The sequence below is a fragment of the Capra hircus genome, chromosome 22, assembly GCF_001704415.2.
Source record: "Capra hircus breed San Clemente chromosome 22, ASM170441v1, whole genome shotgun sequence".
Lineage (NCBI taxonomy): Eukaryota > Metazoa > Chordata > Mammalia > Artiodactyla > Bovidae > Capra > Capra hircus.
Window position 1 is genome coordinate 6,821,452 of NC_030829.1, and position 24,473 is coordinate 6,845,924.

Genomic DNA, 24,473 nt, shown 5'->3' on the forward strand with positions numbered 1-24,473 from the left:
CTGTTCATGGGGTTCTCAAGGCAAGAATACTGAATTCCCTTCTCCAGTGGACCACATTCTGTCAGCTCTCTCCACCATGACCCGCCCTTCTTGGGTTCCCCACAGGGCATGGCTTAGTTTCACTGAGTTAGACAAGGCTGTGGTCCTAGTGGGATTAGATTGACTAGTTTTCTGTGATTATGGTTTCAGTGTATCTGCCCTCTCGCAACACCTACTGTCTTACTTGGGTTTCTCTTATCTTGGACGTGGGATCTCTCTTCACAGCTGCTCCAGCAAAGCACAGCCACTGCTCCTTACCTTGGACGAGGGGTATCTCCTCACCGCCGCCCCACCTGACCTTGAACGTGGAGTAGCTCCTCTAGGCCCTCCTGTGCCCGGGCAGCCAGAGGGTCAACCCAGAGGACAAAAACAGAAGGATGGGCAGGAAAACATGGAAAGAGCCTGGGTCCCTGGTGACACTCCTGAGCCACTCAGTTTATCACCTGTGGAACTGAACCACCCAGACTTCTTGTGAAATAAATTTCCCCTTAGTGTTGAAGTGTTTTAGGCCTTCCCTGGTGGCTCAGCTGGTAAAGAATCTGCCTGCAATGCGGGAGACCTGGGTTCGATCCCTGGGTTGGGAAGATCCCCTGGAGAAGGGAAAGGCCACCCACGCCAGTATTCTGGCCTGGAGAATCCCATGGACTGTATAGTCCATGGGGTCGCCAAGAGTCGGACACTCTTTCTGAGCAACTTTCACTTTCTAAGTGTTTTAAGACCCACCCCGTTAGATATTCTGCTCCTTGTAGTTGACTGTATATTGATAAAATCATGCTCTTTATCAAAACACAGATGTCTGAAGAATGTGCAAGTTACAGTGAGTTCGTGATGACTGTAAAGATCTTGTTATTCTCATACGTCTGGAGGCAGGAATTTTGCAAACCACACAAATACCTGTAGCTTTACTAGAACCACCCTAGTTTTACTTCACTTTCCCAGTCACTGAACAGCCTGAACGAGAATGAGCCTGTTTGGGGGACTATTACCCATACTAGGAAATGTGACTAAGTCCAAATTTGCTGCTTTGGAAGTATTTGAAGGCCTTTAGTTCACAACACTTTTTGTAACTCTTCACACATGGTTCCCTAAAGATGTTGTCTGAATGTGTATTCTGACTTTCCGAGAGAGAGCCCACAGACGGATGTGTTTTTTCCTGCCCATGCCCCACGCCCTGGCAGATCTAAAGTCCAGTATTCTCACCCATGTTGTAAAGCCAACTCCTAGAAGTCTGGAGAACACTTTCATTTAAACACTATGCTTCTGTAATAACTAAACAATGACAAAGGTATGAACAATAAAGTGGATTTATTTAGAAAGACTACAAAATTTGACAGACACAAAAGGCCCACAGGATTTAAAATTATTAAATATAAACAATGTAAAAATACATTCCCCAGTCCCCATACAGAACATAATTTAAGTATAGCAATTATAAAATCTCTGTACTGTATGCATTTTTCCCTTTTAAAAGAACTGTTCTCAAAGGTCTACTTATATAAATTTACCATCATTCTGTAACAGTGGCTTTGGTTTCAAGTTCTCCTTGAAATTTTTATTGACCACAAAGATCTTTTTACTCCTAACTTCCATCATAGCAGATGGAGGCTAATTAGTTGTGGGTCCTGTTTAAAAAAAAAATGGTGAAGAAAGGTTCCAGGATGACCTGAAATACCAGTGAAAGTAGTATCTTCTGGTGGTCAGCCAGGAGCTCCATTCTGCTCCAGTGAAACAAGCGAAGTGAAACCTCGGGACAAGGAGAGCGTCAGCTCCGCACCAGCCTGCTGGGGCCATTCTCTCAGCCTCCCGAGTGGGGACCCTGAGGGGACCCAGATGGTCTGCTGCGAGTTCAGCTGGGCGGAGATGATACTTACAAGGACAGCGGTACCTGCCTACCACAAGCTGGTTATCTGAGCCCAGGTTAGACCTAAGCCAGTTCTCCTCCCTTACTTAGCACACCCTGTGAACACACAAAGTACTTCCTTGACTGGGTCCATGATCTCCCGAGCAGGCAGTGGTGAGTTGCCACTAGCAACCAGGCTGACACAAAGGGATAAGGCTCTGCCTCGGGAAGACAGCAGAGGTTGTGTGTGGGCATCTGTGTCTGAAACCATCCATGACACAGTGGCAGATGAGAAACTAAGGACGGGGTCATTAACCTGTCTCACTGGAAACACGAGTCCACTCTGGAGTCTCGAGTGAAAACTCTGAACAAGAGGACAAGCAAGGTCTAGCCTGGGAAGAACTTGTTAGAAAGGTCCCGTTATAAAAAGACCTCCCTTAGGAACGGTCTCATTCAAAGCTGGCTCTAAGTTAGCCTGCCGGCAACAAACAGTTCTTCAATTACAGCTGGTTATGAAGTTCCCCTGAGGGGGGTCTGGCACTCTCTCCCACCATCAGCAGTACTGAACTGGGCAGGAGTCTCTGGCACTCCCTTTCTTAAGGTCTCCTCTGAAGAGAAACTAGGGCACTGTCTGTGTGGGAACGAGAACCCTAAAGATCCTGCCGTGAATCTCTGCAACGCGACAGGCCCGGGAATCTGAAGCAGCTGCCATCAAGGCAGCCAGAGCCCCAGGCCCACCTCTGCCGGCTGCTGGAGCAGTACCTGGACCATCCTGGTAAGGAGACAGAGCAGGGAAGCTCTCAAATCAAAAATCAAAGGTTGAGGTTTTAAAGTAAGATGGGCTCCAAAGAAAACCCTGAGCCTTCATTTCAGGGGAAATAACCATATGCAAGGAGGAGTGAGCCGCGTCCCATCTCATGGTGTGAGCTCGCCTCTTCACCCTGGGAAGCGGTGAGGGCTGCCCCTGCACTCGCTTTCCACTGCGCTGTGCGAATGCGGAGCTTGGGTCCTTCGTCAGGGTAGCGGTTTCTTCCATTTTTCTATGTGTATTTTTACATGGGGTTGCTGACATTGTTGCTTTTAGAACATGTAAAATCTCAGCATCTCCCATACATTTTCTATGAAGCTATAAAAGGTCTCAGAAGGAGTTAATAATTATATCCTAAAATGTTACAGTATAATTTTAAGGCAGAGTGAGATATGGTAAAAGCCTGGGTTTTACATGTGTAAGGAAAAAACGTAGACCAACATTTAAAATAATGATCTCTTAAATATACATTAAACTGTATCTAGTCATCAAAAAGCAAAGTCACAGCTAAGCAAATTAAAAGTAAACCATTTATAAATGGATGAACTTCATCACGCTGTTCATACAGCTATAAAGCATAATTTGAAACCTAACCCTAGTAACAGTGACGGAATAATTCATCAGCTGAGCTATGTGATTTAAAGAAACAGCTGCTTTTAACCTCCAAACAAAAACAAAAGTTCATCTGACACAAGTTTCAACCGTTACAAAATTTTTTAAAAGCCCTCTGGCCTCAGTCCAATCAATACTGATCAAACTGCCGTCCTGCCTTGCTCTCCAAAAATCAGCGGTTTAACAAGGACCCAGGGTCTACAGGAGCTGCCCCACCCCACGCAGCGACCTTATGCACCCGTCCCCTCAAGTCTCTAAGCATTCAGAGGTTCAGTGAGGTACTCTCTCCTCACGGCGGCCTCCCCTTTTCTCGGCTGGGGCTCCTTACATTTTTCCCGGAGCATAAAGGAGAAGTCAGCCACGTATGCAAGACTTGCTAGCATCCCAAACACCTGAGGAGGGAAAGGGGACAAAGATTACATGAGGAATTCTGGAGTATACGCTCACGTTTCCTACTTGACTCTGGACCCATCTTACACAAACAAGACAAGTCGATTTACTTCATGCGCATCGTTCTTAACGTGTGTGTGCCCTTGTGCACATGTGTGCGTCGTGTGTGTTGCGCCTAACTCCTTGCAACCCCAAGGACTGGAGCCCACCAGGCTCCTCTGTTCATGGGGCTTCCCGGGCAAGGATACGGGAGCAGCTTGCCATTTCCTTCTCCAGGGAGCGAACCCACGTCTCCCAGTCTCCTGCATTAGCAGGCACGTTCTTTACCACTAGTGCCACCTGGGAAGCCCCATTCTTGACAGTAAGTAAAAAAAAATTTAAGGTCAGGTCATCCAAAAATGCAAAGTTAGCCCCATTCTTAACATTAAGTAAAAATTTAAGGTCAGGTCATCTAAAAATGCAAAGCTAGAAAAAATTTTCAGAATAACGCCCATCAGTCAAAGTCTCCCAACATCTTAACGTCCTGTTGTGTGTGTGCGCGTGTGTTCAGTGCCAATCTATGAAGCTAAGGTTAACAGATGAAAACCAAGTCCTGCAACGTGAAGCAAAACAAGACTGTTAGCACGGGTTAGACGACACAGCTGAAAGGAGCAGGCAACCACGCCTAGGCAAAAATGGCAAGTTATTCACAGCAGAGCATTCTACAGTGAAGACACTCTGCAGCGGCCTCGAAACTGTCTCCCAGCTCAGTCGCGCTGCAGTGGCGCAGCAGCGCGATGCCACTACCTGCTTCCTCTTCCTGAGTCACTTCCTCATCGCACTTGCCTAAGGTCTGAGCAAGCCTTCTGAGAATTCTGGCAAGGGACAGAAGAACAGTGCAAATTCAGCTTCATCACTAACAAGACCCTTAGGGTCGGGGCCCAGAAGAGTGCTCTGCAGAAAGGGACACTCGCTGGGGGCATGGCTGAGGTCTGCAGCTCCACCTCAACACCTGGCTGTTGGCCACCGCAGCCCCGGCCCTCCACCCTCCGCACTTCACAGGAAAGCAACAGCTTCCTCATTCACCGAGCGTCCCCCACACATCCAGCCACCATGCCACGAGCAAGTCCACCCCTCAAAAGCCCAAGGCCCTTTCCCCCTCTGGAGTCTTCATTTGGCTTGAGGGCATCTGTCCCCGTATTTGGCTGGCAAATATATTCCATACTTCAAAGGCCAGACCAGATGTCACCTTGTCTGTGACGACTGCCTCAGAGAGCTCTGGTCTATACAGGACCCCCTCTGCGTTACCACCTAATGATCTTTTTGCTCACATCAGAATTTTTTTTTTTAAATAGACTCCTCAACTCATTTAAATCTATATAATTTTCATACTTAGAAGGTAATTTTCAGCATATTATAAATACCGAGCTTTTAAACCACCACTCTTAAACATACTCAATGAGACTGAATACTGTAACATCCTAACATATCACCTAAGTAAAACACACAAGTAAGCTTTTAAATATATGGGAATTTTAGGACATGCTCTCTCCCACCCTCCATGAACTGAACATCTCAACTTTATTTCACTTTGCATTTCCTCCACAGGATTTTTATAGTAATAATTTTTATACTAGAAATTACTGCTTCACCTTATCATACTCTTCTGCAACAGAACTGACTTTCTCTTAAGTACTAAGACGTGTTCATGTAAGTAGGTAGATAATATTACAGCCAACCAATTGTCTGAATGCCTTTTGAGTTGTTCTAAGCAGTGTGAATGATCTATATGCTAATGTTTCCATTAATTACAACCTTAGTTTTGTTATGAACAAAGCATTACTTGAAAATCAGCTGACTAGTGAGAAGACTTGTTAACTACTTGTTAACTGTTCATATTCACAGCACTGGCCCCGATTAAATCCACGATCTTTGATCTGCAATTCTGAAATTCAGAAAGCTACAAAAAAAAGTTTCATGATTTACTTGGCACAAAATTGTCACACGATAAAACTATTTAGTCTTTACCCATCTCTATTTTACTGTGAATATTCAGAATAATATTCAGAACTATTGTTAGATAACAAGGTGCTGCTCAGACTATCCAAAGGTGTGATATAGTATATGTACAGTTATTGCCTTTCTAAAAAACACTTGGCCCCTCAACGATTTCAGATAAAAAAATGTTTACTTATCTATCTCTTATATTAGACTGAACTTTGGGGTCATACCTGTTATTCCCTACACTTAAAACAGCACCTGATATGTATAAGTGTGTTCTGTCGAACTGAAAAGGGGAGAAATTTTAAGATAATCAGTCAATCCTACCACTTCCATTAGCAATAATGTTCACAGGCAGAGTAAGTGGATTGTTGTGAACAGACCTCAAATTCTAAAGACAGGTTCTAGGTTTTTAAGGCTATCATGTCTATTTGCTTTTGGGTCCTCTATTGAAAATTACACTAAAAAATAAGTTAGACAAACTACTCTCCCTTATTGTATGACCTGTTAAGTACTTTCCAAATTCTCTATTTTTAAGCAAACAAAAACAAGCAAAGGATGAAGGGTACTTACAATTGCAGCAATTTCAGTTATGGTATTGTCATGTGTCAAAGCAAAAATGACGGATGCCACAAAGAATACCAGTCCTGTGCCCAGAGTGATATAAAAATCCTACACACACAAGAAACACAGAAGGGATACAGACAGCACGGTTAGGTTGGTTGAAAACGAGTGTGTTTTACTTTTTAACTTTTAAAAAACAGTGGCTTCTTTTTTCTTTACTCAGACTTACATATTTCAACTACTTTTCAATAAGCTTGGTATTTCACAGATACCCTGTAAAGGAACACCCTATAAATGTGCACATGCTACATCCAGAAGATCATCTTTTAATAAAAACAGTTCGCCATCATCACCTACATGTGGAATCTAAGAACTAAAATCACTGTATGTAACTGTGAAACAGACCCACAGATGCAGAGAAACCAGTGCTGACCAGTGGGGAAAGGGGAGGGGTGGGGCAGGGGTGCCGGCTACCTTGTTTAAATAAGCACCAGGGTAAGCGCTGCAGAGCACAGGGGGGTCTAGCCAGCATCGTGTAACTGACTTTACCTGGAGTATCATCTGCAAGAATATTGAACTGCTGGGTTTACATCTGAAAGTAATAAAGAATCAACTATATACCATTACAAATAAATAAGGTGAAACACGTGTATGTATATGTACCTTTTTCTTTAGGACATAAATACCAAAGCCGTAAGATTAAATACCATTTTACTTCCAGCAAAAAAAAACAAACACATTTTTCTTTCCTTTCCAGGTAATCCATGCTAGGATGGCCTCTCTCAGAGTACTTTGTTGCTTTTAAACTACAAAGGACTGCCCATCATTAACTCAATAAAGTTACGCCAATAGTCTGTGTTTTAGACACTTAAGCTTTGCTAGGCTGTGCCCACCAGGTCACCCAGCACAAGCCTGTATTAATAGGATGAGATGGTCAACCCTGCACGAGCACCCAGAGCTCATCAGAATGCGGCTTACAGCGCTGGAATAGCTTCTGGTTTCCCAGAGCGCGCTCGGGCATCACCTCGCGAGGCGCGCTCTCAGAAGCCGATTGCAAACACCGCCTGACCCGCAGCCCTGATTCGAGGGGAGGCTGGAGACGTGACAGCCAGGCCCAGGGGCTTCCAGTCTGAGTGAGTTTCCGTTCTCCACTGAGCCCAGAACCAACAAAGCCACCCAAAACAGAACTCACTGTTTTGTTAGCTCAACATTTATAAAAAACGCTCGATTTTTCTCTTTGCTTCTAAAAGAGGTGGTTTTTGTATTTGAAGTACACTCGAAGTATTTAAACAAGACACTCGTTTTGAGACAGAACGTAGTATTCAATGACATGGGCCCTAGAGCTCGACTACCTAGGTTCACATCCCAGTGATGTTCCTTCCTAGTGACATGACTGAGTTCATTACCGATCGTCTGTATGGTTTTGTTTCTTCATCTGCAGGATGAGTAGTAACAATATTATATTCATAGGTGATTCTATAGATTAGAGTTCCTTGATCCAAGAAAACTGCTCAGCCCAGTGCCAGATACACAGTAAATGTTTCTTAAACACTGGCTGTTGTTGTTCCACCCTAGATACCACACCCACTATATACTCAAAAACGTTTTCTCAAAAAGAAAACCCCCCAAAATTTTAAGTATATTAGAAAGCAGACAGTAAGAGTAATTTTTAAATCAAAGAAACAGGACTTCCTTAAAATGTCAGGTTGAAAAGTAGAATATATATATATATGATTACAAGTATGTTTAAAACTTTGTATAAGACCCAAAAGAAATATTTTAAGATATTTTATGAAAGCTACTTTAAGATGAAGTGACTAACTTTTTTTCATCAATATTTTAAAATCAGTATTTACTCATAACTTTTTAAATGCTGGAGTTTGATGAAATCAGTGTTCTACATTTTGCTTAGTTTGACCATAAAAGTAGAAAATTTATATTGTTTCTCGTCCAAAAAATCAATGTTCTTATGAACAACTATTTCTAGGGCTTCCCTGGTGGTCCAGGGTGCGCTCCCTGGTCTGGGAAGAGCCCGCCTGTGCGCCCTGGAGTCTGTGCTCCAGCAGAAGTCGCCGCACTGAGCCGCCCGAGCGCTGCACTGGAGAGCAGCCATCTGTCACAGACAGAGACGGCCGGCCTGCAGCAACGAAGGCCCAGTGCAGCCAAGGAGAAAACAGTACTTGAAAAACACTAACCGCTTCTAAAATGCGTTTATGGAAAGTAAACTTTTATGGAAAGTAGTGCTATTTGGCTGTTGGACGAGAAATGCATGAATGTGGTCATCAGAGGCTTTGTGGATTTGATTGAGACTCTACCTGATTTTCAAAGTTTTTTTTTCAACTGTTCAGTATCAACTTTCTGCTGCTTAATTTTTCAACCTTAAAAGAATCAAGTATATGTACTTTTTTATTGATGGATGGCCGATTTATCCTTTTGTGTTCACTTCAGGTGTAATACAAAGTGATTCAATTATGTTTTCTCAGAATATTCTATTATAGATTAATGTTTTCTTCAGATTATATTCCATTAGAAGTTTACTATAAGATACTGAGTACTGCTCCCAGTGCTAGCAATAAATCCTTATTGCTCCCCTATTTTATGTATATACTCTCTTAATCCCACATCCCTAATTCGTCCCTGCTCTCTTCCCTCTCCTCTTTGGCAACCACAAGCTTGCTTTCTGTATCTGTAAGTCTGTTTCTATTTTGTGTATATATATATCTTTTATATTAAAATTTTTTAAGAATCCACATAGTAAAGTGCTATCATAGTATCTGTCTTTCTCTGACATAGTATAATATTCTCTAGGTCCGGTAACATGTTACTGGAAATGGCAATATTTCATGCTAAAAAGAATTATTTTAAAAGACCGTATCCGATCAAAATGGTGTAATAGAAAGACGTGGAACTTGCTTCCTCCCACAATTACATGAAAAATACTTCTACAGAGGGAACAATTCTCACAGAACACCTATTGAACACCAGCAGGAGGCCTCAAACCCCTGAAAGGACAGGAATGATCTCTAAGTGACAGGAAGGATGAAGGGAGGGTTGGGGGAAGGCAGCAGGATGGGACCTGTACCCCTGGGAGGAGCTGGAAAAAGGAAGGTTGCCACCCTGTGCAAAGCCACCTCACTGGCCAGGAGATGAGTGCGGCAGCCGGGCAGGTGCAGGGCACCACCCTGCACGCCCCAGCCTGAGAGCAACTTCTCGTACAGGCGGAGGCCGGGTGCTGAGACGCAGGAGTTTAGAGGGCAGGCCTGCGGAGAGGACCCGAAGAGGCCGGCATGTGCTCTGGCCACAACTTCAGGGGCTCCTGCCCAGGGAGGCGCCTGGGAGCCAACGCCAGCAGGCCACCCATGCACAGAGGCGGGGCTGAAACCCCAGCGGGACCCAGGGGCCGTGCGGCTTAGGAGCAGGACTGCGGGGTCTGCCCACAGCTCCAGGAGCCGCCGGCGTCCGTCTCTGCTGGCAGCCGTGTCAACTCAGCACCCACACAACATCATGCGGACCACGGGTCCTCCCGCGGCTGGAACAGATGCAGCCTGAGCAGCTGGGGGCCTCCTGGACACGTGCGCACAGGGCCTGGGCCGGGCCAGGGTCTGAACACCTCCAGAGCCCCACAGCAGGTCCAGGGGCACCACTCCTGTGGTCCTGGAACCTGACTTCAGTGGAGCTGAGCTGGTGGCCTTGTGAATACCAGGCCAGAAGGACCCCGGGGCCAACTGATGGGAGTCCAAGGCTGAGATGGGGGGAGGGCAGAGCTGACCACGGTACATCTTCACAGGTGCCAGGTGAGCAGACTCACCCGGAAACCGCTCTGAGGAAGACTCAGTGGGGACGCTCCAATCCCCTCCTACCTTGCACCACAACTCAGAAGCACATCTGGGACCTTCTACTCCCAACAGCTAACAGCACAAACTGGACCCCTGACAGGCCAAAGACAACCACAGAGCAAGGAGGCCCCACCCAATGTCCGCTGCAGGTGCTGCTCACGTCAGCCACACGTGCCAGCAAGGGGGGAACAGCGAGCAGACGCTGAGGAAAGCAGTGGCAGGCATCCACGCTGCAAACAGCCCTCGCCCCCAAGATACTAGACAGGGCTACACAGCGGTGCTCCCACATAAAAACAGCCCTCCAAAGCCACAGCAGATAACTGCTTCTCCTAAACGCATACAGCAAGGGAAACACAAGTAACATGAGGAAGCAGAGGAACCGCTCTCAATTAAAAGATCAAGAGAATTCCCCTGAAAGAACCAACAACAAAGCAGACCTCTCCAGCCTAATACACGGCAAGTTCAAAAGGGAGATAATGAAAACAGAGGAAATTAGGGACTACTGACAGAAATGCAGGTTACTCTGAAAAGGAACTGGAAACTAAAAAAGGAATCAAGAAAAATTAGTGAATTCATTTCTCGAGATGAAAGTTGAGCTAGAAGCAGTGAACAGTAGAATGAAAAACGCAGAGCAATTAAGGGGCCTGGAAGATAGAATAATGGAAACCCCCCAATCAGAAGAGCGGGCGGAAAGCCAAACGGAAAAAACGAGAGGGCTACGAGAGACCCATGGGATAACATAAAGCATGCAATCTGCGCACAACTGGAATCCAAAAAGGGGAAGAAAGAAAAGGACCGAACATGCATCTGAATAAATTATGGCTAAAAACGTCCCAAATCTACAGAAGGAAACAGATATCCAGGCACAGCAAGTCCCCAACAAGGTAAACCTGAACAGACCTACACAGATGAGACCTACTTCTCCAGAGAAACGCTGCAGGCCAGAGGGAATGGCAAGATACACTCAAAGTCCTGAAAGGGAAGAATCCACAACCTGAGATACTCTACCGAAACAAGGAATTTCCCGAACAGCTGAAAACTAAATACAGCAATACTAAACCCATCCTAAAGGGAATACTGAAAGGTCGTCTCTAAGCATGAACGAATTTTAAGCATCTACAGGAAAGAGAAAATCATCATCTGAAAGTAAATCACTTAGGAAAGCTAGTATACAGATTAAAAAATCAAAAACCTCTGTGAAGTGGGAGGTTGGGGTTGGCATATATACACTACTGATACCATGTATAAACAGACAACCAATGGGAGCCTAGTGTTTAGTATGCAGTGCTCTGTGGAGACCCAAACTGGGAGAAAGCCCAAAATAAGGGGCTAAATGTAAGCATAGAGCCGACTCACTTTGCTATACAGTAGAAACACTGTGAAGCAAGTATGCTCCAACGAAAATTCAAACAAAACCAGCATGGTTCTGGCACAAAAACAGACGTATATAGATCACTGACACAGAGTAGGGAGGCCAGAAGTAAACCCTGACCCTGGTGGCAGGAATACAAATGGGTGTAGCCACCATGTAGAACAGTATGGAGGTTCCTCAAAAACTACAAGTAGAGTTGCCATAAGATCCTGCAATCCCGCTCCCAGGCATAAACCCAGACAAAACTGTAATTTGAAAATACACATGTACCCCAGGGTGCATAGCGTCACTATTGATTGGTGCCAAGACATGGAAGCAACTTAAAACGTCCATCAATAGACGAGCAGGCAGAGAAGATGTGGTGTGTGTGTGTGTGTACGTGTGTGTGTGTGTGTACACAGTGAAACATGACTCCCTAAAAAAGAATGAAATTACACAATTAGCCGCAAAATAAATGGATTAATCTTACTAAGTCAGTCAGAGAAGAACAGATGCCATATCACTTACAGGTGGAATCTAGAATACGGCTACAAATGAACCTACTCACGCCACACACTCAGACGCAGAGCAGACGGGTGCCAGCCCGGGGGGAGGGAGGGATTAGCAGAGCAAACTGGTGTACAGAGGAGGGTGAAAGGCGCAGGGAGCTACCTCCAGTGTCCTGGGATAAACCACCGTGGGAGAGAACGTGAAAAGGATGTGCGTGCGTGTGTGTACCTCAATCATTTTGTTGTACAGCAGAAATTAACACGACACTGTTAAGTCAACTATACTTCAATACCATTTTTAAAATGCAAAAAAAAAGTAACAGATTCTTATGGTACAAAAGAGTATACAGAAAAAAAGTAAATCTTAGGTATATTATCAATATAGGACCCAAAGCTTGCTTCTCATTAAAACAATAATAAAATCTTAACTGGTTTATATTTATCCTATTATCTTGTTTTTAATAGTTAACTCTTTTATCTTTCTCCTCAAAACTGAATTTCATAAATCTACCCTGCTAGTTACAATTCCTCCTAAACAACTCTTGAGAACCTGAATGCTACTGAAGTAAACTGTTCGATTTTTTCTTCCTTAAATGCAGTAACTCTATAAATTAGCTCATCTGTCATCTCACAAATCCATACTAAACGAAAAACTGAGGGTCAGACTAAGTCTTTAGAAAGTTATACATCTCTTAATTTTGTGAATATGAAATTGCCCCTTTACTTTTATTAAAAGGGTTACTTCTAAATAATGAATTTAACAAATACCTTCTAAATTCACTTAAGAGACAACTTTCTTTCCTAATAAAATCAAAACAAAATAGCTAGAGTTACACGCTGTTTTGCTTAAAGGCTCCAAAACCCTTAAGATCCAGTAAAAAACAATGAATCAATTAAACACCAATACCTGTAATTATGCGGTCTGTCCTATATTCACCTTTATCATTGCTCCATCTCTTACGACCCGCGCAACGCCGGACCTACAGCAGGCACAGTGCAGAACTCAGAACCCACACTCTGAAATGTGAGAAGTCAAAAATGATAAAAATCCCAGTTTTTAAAACATACCTAATGTGAATCAGATTAAACCACCAATACCTGTAAATTATTGGCAGTGTCTGTCACTATAATTTCACCCTCCCCAACCATCCCATTTGGCAGGGAAAACCAAGTTGCTTGGAGCCAGACCTGAAACAATGGATAGTGTCTTTTCATGTCAGAGTTGTGACTAATGCAACCACACAATATCCAAAACACCTACGCTGTCGTCACAGGGACTGTGTGCTCGTGCTTACCGATGACTTGACTTTCGCGGGATCAACTCTGTCGTACACTGGCGTGCAGTACACAATCAGGATAAGAAGACTCAGCAGAAAGGCGCTGCAGCTGACAAACTCAAAGAAATAGAGTCCTCCACACAAAGTGCACTGCGACACCACCTCCTCACAGATGAAGGCCAGGAGAGACAGCACCTACAAAAGAAACGGAACGTTTGGCTCACCTGTTTCTGGGAAGCCTGCAGAATTTGTCTGTAGTATTTGTCAAGTGCAGACTTGGCAAACAAGATTCCTCAATGAACCCGATCAATCTACACGGGACTCAGTCCAGACGCCTTGAAGAGTATGTAAGGTCACAGAGAATTAACTACTATGTGCTGAATGCCACAACAGGAGGAATTCAGGAACTCTCATAGGAGCACACGGAACAGGCACTCAACCTGGGGTTCAGGAAAGGCTTCCTGCAGGGAAGCTGAGACCAGGAAGGCTGCAGAGTCAGTTTGGGAGTGGGGAGGCAAAGGATGGGGGAGAGTTTCAGGCAGAGGAGCAGCGCGCAGGAGGCCTGGAGATGAGAGCGCATGCGCCGCCCCACCCCACCAGAGAGCCCACAGCCCCCCTGAACGGAGGGTGCTGGCCAAGACGGGAGGGGATGCAGCGCAGAGATGGCGACATGAAGCCAGGGAGGTAAGCCGCAGGATTCTCTAAGTGCCTCCGTGGGCTTCCCTGGCGGTCCAGGGGGTAAGAATCTGCCCACCAGTGCAGGGGCACAGGTTGGATGCCTGGTCCGGGAAGACTCCACCTGCTGCAGAGGAACTAAGCCCATGTGCCGCAACTACTGAAGTGCCTAGAGGCTGCGCTCCGCCACGAAAACCACCGCAATGAGAAGTGATGCCCCGCAGCCAGAGAGCAGCTGTAACAACAGCGCGCCACACCCAGCGAGGAGGACCCGCGCGGTCAAAATTAAGTGTATGAATAAACAGACGCCTCCTTTTCCTAGTGTAAGGAATCTGAATCTTAAGGGTTTTTAAAGCAAAGGGTGACATGATCAGGTTTATGTTTTAGTAGTTCTTTCTAGCCACAAGATAGCCAAGGGATGGGGGAAGAGCAAAACTGGGGGTTGCCATCCAGTCGGGAAGCTGATGCCAGAAATGAAGGGAAAGCGTGAACAGGGGAGTTGTGATGGACGAGAGTCTTTAAACCCCCGATGACGGAGCAGAAGCCCTCAGCTGACGGGACGGCCACAGACAGAGCAGGAGACGAGATGACACGCGCGCTTAAGCACCGTCAGGCAACAAGGCGCGCTCATTCATCCACCGGTCTGCAAGGGGGCCTTTTCTTTGGGAGCGCGCCTGACTGGAATTCCCCTTCACGTCTGCTGCATCAATCACCTCCGTCATTTAGGACTGCCACTTCCAGACTGATGTTATTTCAAGCGTAACAAGATCTGGGGCACTCGAGAAGCAGCATGCTGACTCCTTCTAGAATCGGGCTAGTTTTACTAGCCTTTCACAGTTGCCGTGCTCTTAATTCCACAGCAAGTATTTATCAACTTGTTTTTTGGTCTTTCTAAAGCATCCCATTTATTTTCATAGAAACAATTCCTTTTCACACTGAATTTCAGTCTTGCAGTATTTAACTGGCCACAAAAAAAGTATTTTAATGCAGTCCCACTGAATGGAGAACAGTTATCTGGCTGATTCAACAACTCAGTCAAATGCAGGTGGTTTAACAGTGCTCCCACTGTTGTGTGCTGAGGTGCTAACACACTGATGCCTCACTGCAGAAAGAAGAGTGTCTGCTTGTTAAGAGGCAAGAGTGTTGGCAAGAGGATAAATTCATTTTAAACATGCTGTAAATGAGAGGTCTGTGGATGACTGAGGTGCTGCCTGAGGCAAAAGGATATATGGGTCTGGAGCTCAGGGGACACATCTGAGGTGGAGCCCAGCGTCTGGGAGGTCACCCAGAGTTAGGAACGCTGGCCTGCGGAAGACTGTGATGAACCCCAAGACTGGAGGGACCAACAGAGGGGCTGCTGGTGGCGGTGATTCAGTTGCTAAGTCATGTCCAACTCCTGGGACCCCATGGACTGCAGCCTCCCAGGCTCCTCAGTCCATGGGATTCTCCAGGCAAGAATACTGGAGCGGGGTGCCATCGCCTTCTCCAGGGGATCTTTTGATCCAGGGAGTGAACCTGCGTCTCCGCCACTGCAGGCAGATTCTTTGCAGCCCGAGTCACCAGGAAGTCCGTAAGAGAGGAGGTGATACGAGCAGAGGACGGTTAGGAGCAGCAGTCCCAAGGGGAGCAAATCAAGAAAAAGGATTTCTATGCAGGGCAAATGAGCAAAGTGCTGACTGCGGACCTCCCTGGTGGTCTGGTGGTTGAGACGCTGTGCTTCCAATGCAGGGGGCACGGGTTTGACCCCTGAAGTCAGAGATCTGAGATCCCAGGCCTGCCGTGTGGCACAGCCAAACACAAGAGCCACCACCAGGAGTGCTGAATGCTCCTCAGAGGTCAGGCAAGAACGCGACTGAAACGCTACGAGAGACGGAGGTTCGGGGCTGCTGCTGACACCAACAGGGCCACCTCAGTGTGCTCGGCGAGGGCAGCTCACACTCCAGAGCCGTCCCCCGGCAGCGAGGGGGCGAGGCCGGCAACAGACACAGCCCAGTCACCAGGCCCGGCCTCACGCAGCCAGGTGGAGGGTAGAGGTGGATGGGCTCACTGGGGAAAGGCATTTCAAAACAGAGAACTGAGCATGTTTAAACACGCAGAAACCTAGGAGAAGTCTAAATAGGAAGAAAAGAGCATCTCTAAAAGCAGGATTCAGGGCTCAAGGTGTGGGCTGGCACTGCTCTAGAGAAAGGAAGAGGGGGCAGAGACTCACTTGGGCAGTCTGTGTGGGTTTTGTGGAAGCTGAGGGAATTTCCTTCTGAGCATTAAAACCTGATGGCTGATGAAATGACTGATGACCCAAGTCAGAGCCTACTGGGAAACGTCACCTTACTCAATGCGGGTCAGCAGGTGCAACCAGATACGTGAATGGCAATAAGACTTCTACCAGAATCCGCAGTGACATTTCAGAACAGCTTTATCCACCAAACGTTTTCATCAGAGCAGAGGCCCTGGGTACAGCCTTTCTGGAAAACGGGTTAGCAGTTTCTTTAAAAGCTAAGCAGGCAACTGCCATGTGACCCAGGAACCGCATTTCTACAATCTGCTCATTTCTTGGTCCAGAGAATGAAAGCGTGCCTTCCTGCAGAAACTGGTATGTGAGTGCTCCCAACATTTTACTCGTCAGCCCAAACTCTGAACACTCCAGATGCCCTGCAACGGTTACGCAGACTGTGGTGTCCACACCACGGAATGCTACTCTTAGCAACAGAAAGGAAGAAGCTGGATATATGCAACAATCTGGGTGAATCCCCAGAGAATTCTATAAAGCGAAAACAATCCAATCTCAAAAGACTACATACCGCAGGATTGCATTCACAGAAGAACACAAGTTTTGGAGATGGAGAACCAATCAGTGGTGGCCGGGACATGCGGGAGCTACGTAGTAACGGAGCAGTTCTGGTTCTCGGCTGCGGTAGTGATCAAGGAAGCTACACTTGATACAGCAGCACAGAGGTACACGAACACACACACGTTGTGAATGCAAAGGATCTCCCTTCGCGTGTGTTTTTTTGCAAGTTCCTGTGATACTATGATAATTTTAAACAAGTTTAGAAACAAATCTAAATTAGCATCGAAGCCTCTAAGGGATTTCCCCCCTCCTACTGGCCATACAAAATTCACATGTGCCCACAACTGACAACACCAGCGTGTAAGGATGAAAATAGATCCTGTTTTGCTGTGATTTCCTATAAGTTAATGAGGCATAAAACAGTCCAGAAGATCCCAAACAACTTCCTCATATCAGACAGATGTTAGGTGAGGCGTTCCCAGTCACGGCACCACAGACAAAGCGGCACACCAAGACAAGTCCCAGAAAGTCACTGTGTAAAGGAACTTCCTCTCTCGCAATTACACGAAGGGTTTTTAGTGTCTAGAGTGTAGTAAGTGCCAAATGTTTAAAACTTCATTTCTTTTGTTCCCTACTACGTTAAATCTTAACTGAATGTTACGAGTTTCTCTACAAGAAATCTTCAGGATATATCTAAGTTGTATGAAATTAACTGTGAGAAGAGAAGAGCCTAGAACTCACTGAGATGTGAGAACAGCAGCTCTGGACCATCCTTATTACAAGAATGAGATTATTGGGAACACTCATCAGTGTCCCTAAGACAATAAAATCGTTATCTGCAGTAGATACAGACCACTTATTTACTCTCCACAAGAAAAGTGCAGGAACCAGCTGGGCCAGAACCCATCAGAGACAAGTCATTACAAGCCCTCTTCCAAACTCCTCAAAGGAGGCATTCTTACTGACCTTAATTAAACCTTAGGGCTCCATCAGGAGGGGGGTTCAGCATGGACATCCTAAGAGAAGGAAGGGGTACTATGTCAAGCTTGGATATTTACTAGTTCCTATTCCCAGTTAAAGGCCAAGAAATCAGCACTGTAAGTTATATTCAGTGTGAAAACTCCTGACTCCCCATCTCTGTTAACACTAAGCTTCCTTTAAACTCTCCCACAGCTCCATGAGCTGCCCTGGCGATTTAGTAGTCAAGAATCTGCCTGCAATGAAGGAGATGTTGGTTTGAGTCCTGGGTCGGGAAGATCCCTAGAGGAAGGCATGGCAACCCACCCCAGTATTCTTGCCTGGAGAATCCCACGGACAGAGGAGTCTGACAGGCTACAGACCATGGGGTTGCAGAGAGCTGGACACAGCTGAGCGACTAAACAGCAAGACCAATAGCAGCTCTATACGGTCGCTAACATGGAACTGAGGCAACATCTCACAGTCTATACAAATGTCGCATCGTTACGCTGTATACATGAAACCAACGTTACAAGTCGATAACATCCCGATTAAAAGTTTTTTAAAGTGTGTTGAGTATTATGTATCCAACATTGTAGTATGTGTAGGAACATGTAATAACAAAAAAATAAGACCTATATATGGTCTTCCCTTGTGGCTCAGCTAGTAAACAGTCTGCCTGCAACGCAGGAGACCTGGGTTGGGAAGATCCCCTAGAGAAGGGAAAGGCTACCCACTCCAGCCTGAAGAATTCCATGGACTGTATATAGTCCATGGGGTCACAAAGAGTCGGATACGACTGAGCAACTTTCACTTTTAAAACCTATGTATAAGGGGAAAAAAAAGAAAACAATAATTTCATACCTCATACCTGAGCACTTGGTATAAATTCAGGAAAATGTTCAGATCCACCTGGGTTAATAGCAGCCGCAGAAGGATGAGTGAAAAGCAAGACCCAGGATCAGGACAGGCAGAGGGCACTCTGGGTGTGGCACAAAAGGGACAGAACCACACCAGTAAGGATTTGCAGGGCAGCCAAGAGGGTAAGAAGGTGACTGACCCAACTGGATGGGGAGTGATGAGGAAAATGATTAAGGAGCGGAGTGTGGTCATGTGATGATCCTGCCAGAAAGGATGGACTTCCCAACGCAAGAACTGCCTGCCTGGTTTTGCTGGTTAGCAGGCAGGAGGGGTGGAGGACTGGGAGAGGCTGAAGAATGTCACAGTCCAAGCGGAGGAGGGACCAGGGCAACTGGCACCAGGAGAGCAAGGCACGGGCAGCTGGACATTTCTCAGGGAGACGCCTTAAAAAGCAAGTAAACACACTCCAAACTGTTACTCTAACAGCGAGGTGGCAGAGTGTACTGTTGGGACCTACAGTGTGACTAATTTTAGTCTCATATATATATAACGTATATATTTGTATTTGTAAGCAGACATTTTTTTGTATTAAAGAAGAAAAGTGAAAGCTAAGGGAAGAACTTCAAGAAATGTGTGGTCACCAGCATTGAACACCTAAGTGGCTGAAGACAGGAAAAGAGATAAAGTCACTGAATCAGGTAAGGATACAATGGTGAACGCAACCCCTAAGTTTATAGGCTCAGTGATTACTTTCTGGTAAACAGTATTGCTCTCAACAGCATGAAAGCACCGTACTAAATACTGCTTACTGAAGATTAGGCTAAGCACCTAACACAGTACACATGCCCAGTATGGCTCCTTTTAATGATACAAAATTGTACCCAAACGTAATCAGGGGCATTATCAAGCTGCTGAGAGATGGCAGGGCCCTTGGAGAACACGTTCTCCCACGCTTCTGTTTACAGCTGAGGGAATTAAATCTCTGACACACTAACTCCCAAGTTAGCCACACACCCCTGACTCCCACTCTGCACTCACTGACCCCCTAAAGCACTGTTTATTAAGTTCATCTTACCACTGGGTGTGTTTGTGTAGGACTTCCCTGTCAGCTGGGTTTCTGAAGTTATAACCATAGTTCTGTCCATTTCCCTTTTTGCTGTTAAGTCATACATTAAAACCACCATGCTAGAGCCAACACATCTGGGAAGTCTTAGTGACTAAAGATGCACTTACCGTCCTGGTGACTTCAACATTCAGATAATGACTCCTCGGTGTCTCCATTTCAGTTTCACTACCCTTTCTGAAACTTCAGCCTTCCCTAAAATTAACAGTCACCACACTACATACTAATTCTCCATCACTGAACAGTCTACTGCCAAAAAGTTTATCATAAAAGAACTTTTTAATGTTTGCATTAATTGTAAGGCTCCATCTACACAATTCTATCAGTCTGTGAATTAATAAACTCGCTTTAAAAAGCTTGAAGTGATATGTAAGGTTCAAGTAAACAAATGTGTCGGCCTGTAGTCAGGCTAAGCCTCCCGTGCTTTCAGCAAACATTTACTCACAAAGGTTCGAGGATACAATTTGCTGACATTATGGATCTTCTTCAAGCTAAAAACAGAGCACTTCAATTTAGTATGAAATCATGAAAAGAGTACCAATATAAGAAAAACAGCTTTCAAGTGATTTGTTTCTTGGCACTTACAAAATAACACTATTCACAACTTAGTACATTTAAATCACTGGTGAATTCTAAATCAAACTGCTTGCCTGAAGAGTCATTATAATCATAGTACTATGCAGCCTTCAGACATTCAGCTGGTACTATAAACACAATGCTTGCTTGTGGCAGAGACTATATCATACATACTTAGATCACTACACCAGTTTACTAGCAAGGAATTTGGCTGCCAAAAAAGTCAATTCTTCCCATAAGACCACACACACACACACACAAAAAAAAAACACCTGCCTCAAAAAAATAACAGTAACAACAAAAACCTCACAAAGTACATGTGTAAGGACCAACCTAGGGACAGGATAAACTACTACAGTGACTCATGGACAGAGGACTGCCGTGGCGCCTTATGGTACCTTCTCAGCTGAGTCTCCATTTCCTCTTCAGCTCTGCAAGGGTGGATGGACAAGCCTTTGACCAAACCGAGGTCACGCGTGAACGGCAGATACAGCCCTCTCCCTCCCAGAGCATGTAACTCAGGAGGCGGTCGTGCCGTTTTCGCTCTAGCCCCCCTTCTGTTGGCAGGTGCGGCTCTCTACCCCCCGGTGTTCGGCTCTGTACTGCCACGCACATCCTGCAGAGCCTCAGAGACCTAAAAACCGTAAGACTGCAAAGAACCTCCGAGGAGACCCAATTTCACCTCCGGACTCCATGAATTTCCAAACTACACAGGGTCTGGTTTGTTAAATTTCAGAATAAGACATTTCTCTTTTGGGGTTTTTGAGAATCTGGTATGATTTATGGGCCTAGAAAAATGAACGTAGAAATGCACTGTATTTTGAATAAAACGTCCTCGGGCTTGCAGGTCCCTTGTTGAAGTACCTACCTCCACTTTGACTATGGGTTTCTCCACTCCAACTGTTCCTTATTAGAGCTCGCCAACTCTTTTTAATTAAAAAACAACTTATCTAAAGAAACCAACCTAAAGGCAGAGTCTGAGTTACGGCAAAGAAGACTTTGTCTGTTGCCCCTGGCTGCATCAGTTTTCACTGACTCCAGATAAAGCTTTCTCGGGACTTTCTGGGTAAATCCTCTACTGTTGTGAAGAGGTTAGACACTGCAACAGACAAAGCAGGCGCAAAAAGACGACCACCAGAATGAAAGGCAGCACTGAAGAGATATTTTCCTAAACCTATGTTAAAGAAAATGTCGTAAGTTCCCTGTGAACAAGGAGATTCTCTGGCAGTCCAGGGATTAGAACTCCAGGCTTTCACTGCCAAGGACAAGGGTTCAATCCACAGTCAGGAAACTTAAGATCCTGAAAGCCGCAAGGTGAGGCCAAAACAAAGTGAAAAGGCTGGGACAGGTTCACCATAAACAAACAAATGGATTTCAAGAAGACATTCATTTCCATTCTTTTGCTCTTTCTCCTTATGGATGATAGAGAACAAGCAGGAATAGTCTAACAATCCCTGCAAGGCAAACTCATCCTCCCCCTTCTCTCCAAGTAAGAAGTGTCCCATCCAAACTTACGGCTGCATTCTATTCAGAAGACACGGAACTTCAGCTTATTAAACTATAAGTAAGGCAATCAGAAACTTTACTTTAGATGTGTCAGTTCTCACTGGAGAGAAAAAAGAAAGGCAACTGAAAAGATATTTAATGGGCAACAGATGGATACTGACAATGCCTTTTGAACAGCAAGAGTGCTTCAAATGAATATTAACTCTTTCCTGTTCCAAAGAATCCTTCTACTTGTACAGAAACATTTCAGCTCTAAGGCAGAGAAACACAGCTGACATCCAACAGTCATGCAAGAGCTGAGGACAGAAGAGCAGAAGGAAGCCCTTCCTGGGGAGGAGGATCCGCTGACGCAGAAGAGCAACGGCAGGAGGGGGCAGAGGACACGGCAGGGACAGGAAGGCTGGCAGCATGCAGACCCAGCCCGACCCTCCTGGGCCACACTGCCACTTCCTTCCAAGTGACTTCCCAGTTATTCCCAGAAGTGATCATTTAGGGGGCTAAAAAGCTATTTAAGCTTTTTACTGCAATTTTTCTTTTCAATGAAAGTAGGTCATCTGAGTTCTAAGAATGTTATCTGGTTATCTGACTTCTAAGAACCTAAGATCTTCCAAAGAAAACCAATTGGCTGTTTTCAATGGGGATGATTCAAAAACCAAACCAACCCAGAAATATTCTAAACAAGCTGATTTTTCCTCTTGCAGAAAATGTTACTCATTGTTGGTTAAAACAGAACAAAGGAGCTCAATGTGCATGTGATCTGAATAAAGATGTAAACCTCAAAGATGGTTTGATATTTTCACTAGTAGATTTAAGGTGCTTAGCAACGCCTAAAGGAAACAAACTCAATGTCCCTGAAAGAGAATGCCCTCGCTCTGCTACCCTCACACAACTCACACAAAAAGCTGTCCTTTTGACTTTGTATTTGGTACACACACTGCTCATTTAGAAATAATTCTTGGCCAGTTAGTATTAAAACTTGAGACAACTTATTGTACACATATCTCTCTACGCCTTGCGTAGTATCGGAACACTCTGTCCAACAAATTTAACTGTCCCGTTGGGTTCGCACCAAGAAACCGAAAGAACCAGAGAATGATAGAACAGCATTTTGTAGTCCAAACACGGACACTCTGGTAGATAATGCAGGGTAACAGCAGGGAGAAGAGCCAAAGGTCGCTACACAGAAGCAGGGAACTGGGTACGCTGCGGGCTTGGCCCTCCGGCGCACTTCCTGCGCCCGCCAAACACGCCGGGTGGTCCCAGCACCCCGGGGCGGGCCTCGCGGAGGGGCCCGGGAGGAGGGGGCGCTGGCGCCTCCCCCGCGGGGAACGGCCCCTCCCCGGGCGGCGAGGGAAGGAACTGGGGACGTGGAAACGGCCGCCGGCGCCGCAGGCAGGGCGCCGCTCGCCGCCTCCTCTCGCCCGCGCCCGCCGCGGACTCACCAGCTCCAAGACTTTGAATCGCCGGAACCCCGAGAGCCGGCTCAGGGTGAAGTAGGCGGCGAGGCCGCTCCGGGCGCCTCTGCCGGGGCCCGGGTGCGCCTCGGTGGTGGCTCCGTAGACCTCTCCGTTCTCCATCGCCCAGGGCCCGGGAACGCAAGGCCGCGGCGGGCGCCGACTCCTCCGACTCGGCGGGCTTGGCCGTCACTTCCTGGGCCTCCGCCCCACTTCCGGCAGGCTCCGCCCCGGCCCGCCCCCTGCCGCGAGGCCTCGCCCCTCCCCTCGTAAAGATCTTCGGAGAGATTCGGGGAACGTGGACGGCAAGTGCAACTTCCTGGGGACCGCAAACGTCCCGCCTCTCTCTGAAATGGCTGCTGTGGCCCGGTCGAGCAAGGGAGAAGAGGAGGAGGTTAGGCTGGAGAGGCAGGCAGAAGCCAGACAACGTTAGGGGCCCTGCAGAGCAAGGGAAAAAATGAATTTCATTTTCAGTGTTACGGGTTATCGCAAAGGACTTTCAGGATTGCTCCCTCCAGCTTCTCTGAATTCCTTTCAGGCTTACATGTCAACACTGCTGCTACTGTCCTCCCATATGTTAATTCTGTGTGAACTCATCAAGGAAGGTAATCATAATTTAGCAACCTTAAAGCTGATCGATTTACATGCCAAGCACACGTACTTTCTCCACAACAATATACCGTAGGTACTCTCATTACATTAATTTTACAGATGAGAAAAAGGTACAAAAGCCCCCCGCCATGTCCCCCAGCTCTTTTTAGAAAAAGACTTTAGGTCTCTTAGGCCTTCCCTGAGTTCCAAAGAGCAGATTTAAGCAACTACTAATGAAGGAAGTGAGGACTGCAGAAACAGCGGCAGTCCAGACGACAGTTCAGGGATTAAACAGTCCTAGTTCTTCCTCAGGCGATGCCTGCCCGTAACAGTCTGGCTACGGATGTTGGAGGTGTTCTGCAGGAAGAACCAAGACCCCCACGCAGGTGGCAGGTGGTGACTACAGGCTGACCACCAGCACACAGACTCCAGACTTGCTGGAACCAGACAGCCGGATGAGGAAGATTCCTGAAACGCCGCCCTGTTACCTCACCGCCAACCAATCAGAAGAAAGTTACGCCCTCTGCATTCTCACCCCAAATGCTGCCTTTAAAACCTTCTGATGAAAACCATTGGGAGTTCAGGTCTTTTGAGCATAAGCTGTCCATTCTCCCTGCTGGGTCCTGTGAGAAACGCTATCCTTTCCTTCACTGCAACCCAGTGTCAAGTCCAGCTTTGCCGGACTGTAAGCAAGAGGACCCAAATTCAGTTCAGAAACAAGGCCAAGAGGCTGAGC

General features: G+C 46.1%; 1 protein-coding gene across 1 annotated transcript; it reads right to left on the reverse strand.

Moving 5' to 3' along the window:
* On the reverse strand, window positions 1,328–23,346 carry CMTM6 (CKLF like MARVEL transmembrane domain containing 6). The gene is made up of 4 exons (XM_018038286.1): window positions 23,135–23,346; window positions 13,225–13,401; window positions 6,243–6,341; window positions 1,328–3,691 (listed from the first exon to the last, which is right to left on the reverse strand). Exons 1-4 carry the CDS (start codon window positions 23,267–23,269, stop codon window positions 3,554–3,556), a joined length of 549 nt encoding a protein of 182 aa, XP_017893775.1. The 5' UTR covers window positions 23,270–23,346; the 3' UTR covers window positions 1,328–3,553.